Source organism: Impatiens glandulifera, chromosome 4 (genome assembly GCF_907164915.1).
Source record: "Impatiens glandulifera chromosome 4, dImpGla2.1, whole genome shotgun sequence".
Taxonomy (NCBI): domain Eukaryota; kingdom Viridiplantae; phylum Streptophyta; class Magnoliopsida; order Ericales; family Balsaminaceae; genus Impatiens; species Impatiens glandulifera.
The window spans coordinates 29,499,468-29,508,871 of record NC_061865.1 but is presented as its reverse complement, the minus strand read 5'-3'; the positions used below and the strand labels follow the sequence as shown (position 1 = coordinate 29,508,871).

Genomic DNA, 9,404 nt, shown 5'->3' with positions numbered 1-9,404 from the left:
AGTTTTTAATTATTTTTTTAATTAATCAAGTTGGAGTAAATATAATGATATTTCTAGTTTGTAAATAAAAAATAATTAAAAAATAAATATATAGATCAAGGCTAAGTAAGAAAATCTGGTCTAATGTTCTTCTTTTAATTTATCTCTTACCCTATTACTGTCTCCATGTCCTTTTGTAAAAATATGTACAGATAAATAATGTTAACTCCCTTAGAAAGATTGAAAAACCAATATGAGCCATTTCATATTGACCAATATTTTTTTAATGGATTATCTGAAAATTTGCTAAAAGTCAATTTCATTTTTTGACCAATATTTTTTTCCTCTACGAGAACACCGACTATATAGGCTGCTGAAGATTGAACACTAAGAATAAATTGGGTAATATGAATTGTCATAATGAATGGATTGCAATTCAATGTACATAAAAGGAAATTATTAAATAAGGTTGGTAATGAAACATTTGAAAATTTGGGTCATGACATGAAAAGAAACATTCGTCTTTAGTGTCTAGTAAGATTGAAAAAGAGCAACAACAAATTTATTGAGATGATTGATGATTTATTGTGAACAAATTAATAAATTTGTTGAAGTGAAGACTTGAGAGTCAAGTAAACGGCGCGCCATCCAGCTTCAGTAGGATGAACCGTGTCCCAAAAGAAAGAAGATTCGGGATCGTTACAAACCGTGTACATCTTTTCTCCCTTCTCGTTGAGGCTGCCACACGAATAATGAGTCTGGTCAACTCCCATGCAACATGGCTTTAGTGGACTCTCAAATCTAACATCTCCTTCAACGCCTTTGTTCTCAAGAACAGTGTTGAAGGCGGTGTATAGATCAATGAGGAAGAAGGCGGAGGTGTTGTTACTGAGAATATTTAGGTCTTCAATAGCTTGTCGAAGCAAGAGGTTGTGGAAGTTGACAGCGGAGTTTTGTGTGTCGTTACATTGTTGAAAAGAGTTGAGGATCGTAACACTTGGGAGACAACCCAAAGGCTGAAGAGATGTTACAACCACCTTTTTCAATCCCATGCTATGAAGGCGCTTTAGGTTGATAGTTAGTTGTTTCACAACTTGTGTTATAAATGCAGGAATATCCTACAACAAATATATATATATATTCATCATTAGTTGGTTATATAGTTATGTTTGTTTATAAGATTAGTAATTATATGTGAAGAGTTTAGTTTTATGCAAATGCATAGCTAGGCCCTAGACTCGATCCTGAATATAGTACCTTGAAAAGGCCGCCTTTAAGAAGATATGCGCTGTAGTCGTTGCCGGAGAGGGTCACAAGAGCCATTGAAGATTGTAGGTTGATGTTTGAGAAGACTGATTTTCGTAGTCGTATGACGGATTGGAAGAGATCAATCTGCACCGTCATATTTGGTCCAGGGAATTGGGTATTGAATACGCCTGTACCACCATATGCCATGTTCATACCCTTTCCCACTTTCTTCCCAGCGAATCCCCTCCATCTATACGGTATTGGAGACCGTATCCCGTAGAATTTTGCTTCAATTTGGTTTAATAAAAAAATGTCATTAAAGATAAGAGTTGTTGAACAATAAAACAAATGATCATGACATAAAAAAAATTAAATTTAATAAAATATAACCAAGGAAGAAAACATAAACAGTATTTTAAAATAAGGTGATGAGCTCAAACCGACTCCAAATTAATTAGTACATTAGCAAATAAAAATTTATACCTCAAATTAGTTGCCAATTTCAATTAATAAATGATAGATAAAATAAAATTCACAAACAAAAAGTATATAGAAACAATAATAATAATATTCAAAAGAAATGATGCGAGAACCAAGACCTTTAACTTTTGATCATTCAATGATTCAGATATATTGAATAATTGAGAAATCCTTGAGAATCTAAATTCTGTTTTGTTTTTTAAAAAAATGAACTCCAATAATTTTGGTCTATGAAAATTGATATGCATACTAATGAAACCATTAATAATATTGCTTGATGACTTCTTAATTTTTTGAGTTTGATTAAAAATAAAAAGAGGTTAGAAAAAAAAAGTGCTTAACCACCTATATATTAGAAAGCTAACTCAACCTAGTTGAGTGAAGGACCACTTTCAAAAAAATACATGAATCATGTTCCAAATTGACCGGTGACCTAAAAATTGATTGATCAACATATTCTCAATTCGAAAATCATTGGTCAATGTTATAATTAATTCTCCAACTCATGAGTTAATTAAGGGATGAGAACATCTCCCACAAAAGGTCAAAATATGCTAGCTCATAATTCGTGATGCATTTACACACTAATGAGGTGAAATATATAATCACGATAATGCAAACCCCCAACAGAGAAGAACGAGAGCCCATGGGATTAACACTATATATAACGACTAGAACATATTTTTATTATTGAGCATTTACCGGAAAGAAGTTGATGGAGGAGGTGAATAGTTGTAGTCAGATAATGCTATTAAGGATGAGAAAATCATGCAAATTGAGTTGAAGAAACACATGCAAATTGAATATCAATCTTAATCTTTAGTGAAGTGGATTATGTAACCATTATTATAAGAATTTAAACAGTAATTTTTGAACGAAATCAAATGAAGAAGTAGAAGCCTTTCTAACTATAACTCATTAAGAGAAGTGAAGATTTCTAAGTGTGTCAACTTTATTATTAAGAAAGAAAAAGAAAAGAAAAATGATAAAGCTAGCTTGGTCCACATATAATTGTGTTTATCATGGCACAGACTGTCAAAAATCTATATAAAAAAAAATACATAATAATTTAAATATTGTGGTTCTGGATTCTAACTTTTGATTGTATTTTTTTTTTGTTTAATGATAAAACAAAGAATTTTGTGTATTTAGAGAGATCATAGGTGAACTTAAGGCTTTTTTTTTCTACAATTATAATATAACTAACTATTGATTTATTCACTATTAATTAAAATACTATTTATTTTAATATTTATCATTAGATAAAAATATCTTTCTAATAAGTTTTTTTATAAAAAAAAAAATCTCTCAAAGTTAATACTAATATTTTTTCAAGTTCGGATTTGAGATTTATAAAAAAAACTAGAGAAAAAAAACATGATAATAATTAATTATGATTTTAAGTATTTGAGATTTTTTTTTTAAAAAAATACTTTAAAAAATATTAATATATAATAATAAAATAAATAATAATTTAAAATATAATATTTTAATAATCCAGTTAATAAATTAAGTAATTTAATGCGTAAGACCGAAATTAATTTATGGTTGATTAGTTTGATCGTTTATATTTAATAAAATCTTAGAAAAAATAATATCTATACACAGTATAGAGATGTATATTGAAACTTCATACTCATGGGTAAAAAAATAATTATATTCTATGGTCATGTATCTGAATTTTTACCCTCAATCTTTTAAAAAGAAAAAAGAAAAAAGAGAGCACGCGAGATTTGAAAACAAACACAAAAAAGCTAATTAAAGCTTCCAAATCATAATAGATGGTGGGCAGCAAACGGCTCCATACTCATAGACAGACAGAAAGAGAATCCCAAAATAAAAATAGGTGATTGTAATTAAAAAGTAGTGAGAGAAAGAAGAGCCCATATTATATAAACAGGTCTTTTCAAATGATCTGATCATAGTCATATTCAGAATGATTAAAGAAAAGTAAAAGCTGCTAAAGTGAATTACACCCATTGTGTATCATTTCATTAGGCCGAGTGCTTTCGAATAGTTTCACGAGATGATAGAAAAAAAATATTATATATATATATAGTAGAAACTTTACCCTTTTCTATATGAAAATAAGCATAAAGTTGGTCAGAATTAAATTTTTATATTGTTTTCTTTTGTAAAACCAGTATATTTGTTACTATTATAAATTTATTGTTTAGATTTAGGTTACTTAATTGTTATATGTTTTAGATTAAATAGTTATTTTAGATTCAATTTGCATAAATAATTTAATAAATATTCAGAAACTGACACAGATTCTATCATTTTTAAGCATTTTATATTACTCAAATAATTATATCTTTTTAAGATGAATAAATTATAATATCACAAAGATTAAAATAGTGAATTCGTCTAGTTAAATTCCTTAATGATATGGTTAAAGAAAAATTTGATGTATATTGTTTGTTTAAATACTTCAAAAATTATTTAATTTTTAAAACTGAAATAAGTACACCTTACTTATTTTAACTTTTTTTTGAAAGGATGAGATCACTTTATTCTCATATATTTGTAAATATAGTCAATTTATAATAAAAATACCAACAAAAGTATTAATATCATCAATGTTAAAAATTGAATTGATCTTATGTTTAAACATCTACCTAAACACTCAAAAACAAATGTAAGCACTATGCAACACACATCAAAATTCTACTAAAAGTAATATCCTTCACCATATATATATACATCGATGTTAATTAATAATGAAAATTAATTCATTAGATTAAAGTTTTCAAAATAGTTAAAATCAACATGAATAATTGACACTTACTTTGTTATGTTGCAAGATTTTCTTTATCTACTTATAATTAACTTAATTTGTATTGAAACTTCCATTATTATTTGATATTTTGTGTTGTAGTTTTATTTTTATCATCTTGTCTTCTTCATCTTTCTAGATATTTTTGATTGTCCTCACATATATATTCACCTTAGCACTATTTATATTTTTGCTCATGAGTTTAAGGAAAAGATATTTACACAAAGTTATGGTATAACCAATATATTGGGTTATGCAGGGTTTGGAAATATGGATAGAGTTGACCACAGAGTACTTGTTGGTATAAGACGATGAGATTATAATTTTATTAGGTTAGGGTAGATAATTTGGTTAGAGAAAAATTGTAAAATAGCCTTCAACAACCTACCTCAATCGTCCGTTGCAGATCTTACCCAATGCCATCACCATTACATTATATAAGGTTCGATTTAAAAATACGATAGATTCGGTTGGGGATCTTATTGTCCTTTTAGATAATCTTCATACACATTATTTATTTTATTTTTTTCACTTTGTTCTTATGTTTTATGTCGTTATACTTAAATGACGATATATTTCATAATATTATTTCATAGACAAATACGAAAGTTTTAACAATAAATCAATGATATTCATACATCTTTTGTTTCCTCTTTATAAACATATATTGCCATACTCTCTCCAACGATGAATTCCATTCTAAGGAACACATTGTCATTTCTAGAGCATACCAAGCTTCTTATCTCTTTTCAAACATCATATTGTATTGTCGAGTTTGTAATTACATCCTCTATTTTATTTTAAATCCCTCTCTTCCTATTTATCCACTCCATCGAATATGTGACACTCAATATCCGCACTACTTGAGGGTTAGTTCCATGCTCAAATCAAGAGGTATCAGTGCGATTCTTCCTTCACAGATATTCTCCTTATGTCCCCTTGGATATATCAATAATCAAAGGATGGTTTCCTTGAATGTTGACTTCTTAGACATCCCAAAGACAACTCACCCTATGCTATTATGTTGAGTACTCGACTTTGATTGGAATATCATTTTAGAGAAGAGGAATGTTAGCGAGAGGGCTTTTCTTCAACACTGTATAACGAAGACCTGGTTCATGACCAATGATTCATTGAGGGACCCTCTATCTTTTCTTAGTTCTTTAGGGGGCATCTACTACACCAATGTTACCGAATGTGGTACCAACCTCACATGTCTATCCACATGCACTTTTCAATATGTTACTCAGGAATGGTATGATGATGATGATTCCCCTTTTAAACCGAATCTTAGCATCAGGTGGAGAACTAATGAAACATAATCTACTCTAGAGAAAGTGGTAATGGGGATGATGGTGCTAGAAAGGCCAGGACTATTCCAATGTAAATGAAACTCGATCATATTGAGGTTGAGGTTCCAAATGACATGATAGGTATTGTCACTTGGCAATCCACTATAGTGAAAGCAGAACAAATAACTGTTATTGTCCATTTTGATGCACCTAGGAGCCAACTAGACAGCAAGTAGGTCTGGAGGCAGATGTGGGTCATAATATTCAGTCATTGGAGAAGTTCATAGGAAAGAAATCTCAAGAAGACACAGAAAGAAATGAAAATGAAGAGAACACAAAAAATTGTGCATTGAATACATAAGAGGGAGAGATACCAATCTGCTCCGAAGCAGAAAAGCAGGAATAGATAGAAAAGATGAGAAATGCTAGAAAATTTGTTACTTTGAAACACTTATCAAAATATTCACATATCGGAATGTACATCCAAGAACAAGTTAGATGTATTGAAAATAAGAATGAGAATAATGAAAAGAAAAGAAGGGTAGAAGCTTCACTTGAATGTTAACACGCTAGAAAAATGTCTAATATACGAATGAATAGGAAACCATCAAAAACTCTCTTGGTTCACCGATTTTCTAAACCTTTAGCTCGGCAAGTTAGGTTTTTTTTAGCCGTGAAGTGTTGTTTTGTTTTTGATTATGACATTTGTTAGTGGTTGTTTTTATTAATATTTGATCCAATATATAAACTAACTTATAATATCTTATTTCATATTTGGTTGCTATCTTAACATTTAATACCTGTAAGTTATTATTTTTTTTAAGGTGATCAAACATATTAGAAAAAGAAAGAGGAATCGAGAACGTGTACATAGAAACAGACAATGTACAGTAATTAAGTGATTTGTGTGTCAGTCAAATGAAAGTGAGAGAAAGATACGGAAATAAATAATTGAACCGTTTGTACGTACCAATATAATCGGTGAACACGCGTCCGTCGGAGAAACGGCCGGCTGGTTTGCCGGGAAAAGTGATCCCATATGGAGTTTTCCAAGAAGAAGCCAAAGACTTTCTTTGATTGCCAGTATCGGCATAAGAATCTCCAAACACAAATATCCTTTTTGGCCCAAAACTGTTATTCTGGTTCTGATTATTATCAGCCCAAACTCCTCCTGCACAATATGAAGAATTAATTATATATATATATATATAACTATGTCTTAATTTACAAAGCTATATCCGATCCAAGAAGAGAGTGATCGAGAGAGCAATTAATTAAAGAGATCGGTACCGGTGATCAGAAAAGATAGTAGAAGGAGGAGGCCAACTGTGAAAACATGTTCTGGTTTCATGGAAGAGATTGAAGGTTTATTTGCTAGTCTATTTGTGTGGGCCTGAGAGTGAGTGAGTGAGTAAGTGAGAGAGTGAAAGAGATCAATGGTGCTTGTAGAAGAACTTGGCCTTTTGTAGAAGAAGAAAGAGAGAGAGAGAGAGATGTGTGGTGCTAGCAAAGAGATCAGTTGGTAATAAGAGAGAGGAAAGTGGAGAAATATAATATTTAGTTTTTCTTTGGTGACAAAGTGTTTAAAAGTTATAAGTTGATATATATAAAAGAAGTTACTTAAGATTTATAAAATATTTGGCTTAATAAAGTTAATAAATTGTGCTTAATTCTTTATTTTCTTTATCTATTAAAAAAGATTGGAGAGTTTTCATTTTATTTTGTTCCTATTTTAGTATTCTTATTTGTCACTTAGATTTGAATTATTGGTTGCGATTTTTTTCGGTTTTGTATATCCTATTTAGCTAGATAAACTATATTTTTTATGTCATATTTTTTAATTCGAATAATAATTAGAGCTGTTGGTAAATCGTTTTTTTCCTATCATACAAGTGTGTTTATGATTGTTTTAGAGCTAATGTCCATTTCATTCTTAACAACAACAAAGTTACTAAGTTATTGGGTTTTGAGTTATTTTCTTTTTTTGAATAAAGAGTTATTTGAACTGATTTTTCATATATATATATATATATATATATATATATATATATATATATATATATATATATATATATATATATATATATATATATATATATATATATAATCTCATTATTTATATGAATTTCTCATTATTTCATCTATATATGAGATGGTCCATTATCATTTGATATGACATTTTTTGGCATTAATTATTAATCATTAACTAAGATAATTTTAATTGTCGTTCAGAATATTTGATAGAGATTTTTTTGATATATTTTTATTGATTTATTCGGTTTACTCTATTTTAACTCTTACCGTTTAGGAACTCATGAATTTATTTTTTGAGTGAGAAGCCATAATATTGAATATTTAGGACTCTTAGTCCCGGGCTGCGACCCAAGTTTGAAGCAAGAGCGAGACCCAGAAGTAAGCTGAGAAGTTGCAATACATAAATTTAGGGACGGAGACAGGATAAAAAATTACCTGGGGCTGACTCCAACTTGCATCTCAGATTTAACTTTCTATACTTCGTTTTTTTTCAATAAAATTTTCACGATTATTCAAAGATGAAGACTCGTCATGCCCTCTCAATGCACACGCTTGTAAAGTGAGCCACCGAGTGATCTATATATATATCTAATAACGCTTAATTTGAAATGTTGAGGGTGTACTTCACGCTCTCTCCAAAATAATTCTCATATCACAATTTATTTTTTCATAATTCTCTCTCTTCATTTATGAATTGTTTTTCTTTCCCTCACTGTAAATATATTAATTAATTTTAATTTGTATATATATATTAATGTTATAATTATTATTAAAATATATTAAAATTTAATATTTTACATATACACATTAAACCAAATATTTATCTATATTAATTGAGTTTAGCATTAAATACTAATTATAAAAAATTATATTAATTATAAAATAGAAAAAAAAAGTTATAATGTTTAGCATTAAATACTAACTACAAAATATTAAAACCTACAATAAAATTAATAATTTCAATTATATATTATATTAATTATAAAATTTAACTTTCAGTTATCATATTATATTAATTATAATATAAAACTTAACCTGCAATAAAATTCAAATATATATTATATTAATTATAAAATGTAACTTTTCGTTATCCCATTAATATAAAATAGGAAAAAATATGTAGTTATCATGTTTAGCATTAAATACTAATTATAAAACATTAAAACTTACAATAAAATTAAGAATTTCAATTATATATTATATTAATTATAAAATTTAACTTTCAGTTATTATATTATATTAATTATAATAAAAAACTTAACTTTCAGTTATCATATTATAATAATTATAAATTTAACACAAAAACAATAATTATGAAATACATAAACTGTGTAACTGCAATGAAATCAATATAATAAATCAACCCAACTTTTCATCTTTTCTTCCATCTAAATATTTGTTTTCCTATAAATAATTTTACATCAACAAGGTTCAATTTAAGAGAGAAGAATGATATTCTTGTTTTCCTATAAATAATTTTACATCAAAAATGTTCAATTTAAGAGAGAAGAATGATATTCTGCCTATTCGGTCTCCTTTTACGGCTTTCACTGTTTTGTTTTTTTTCTCTCTAGGCAACTACAACAACATTC

At 28.3% G+C, this 9,404-nt stretch overlaps 1 protein-coding gene across 1 annotated transcript; it reads right to left on the bottom strand.

Moving 5' to 3' along the window:
* Nucleotides 1-455: 455 nt before the first annotated feature.
* LOC124933563 (GDSL esterase/lipase At5g03610-like) lies at nucleotides 456-7,289 on the bottom strand. The gene is made up of 4 exons (XM_047473979.1): nucleotides 7,069-7,289; nucleotides 6,749-6,949; nucleotides 1,237-1,514; nucleotides 456-1,097 (listed from the first exon to the last, which is right to left on the bottom strand). The coding sequence occupies exons 1-4, from the start codon at nucleotides 7,127-7,129 to the stop codon at nucleotides 576-578; spliced, it is 1,062 nt and encodes a 353-aa protein (XP_047329935.1). The 5' UTR covers nucleotides 7,130-7,289; the 3' UTR covers nucleotides 456-575.
* Nucleotides 7,290-9,404: the final 2,115 nt, after the last annotated feature.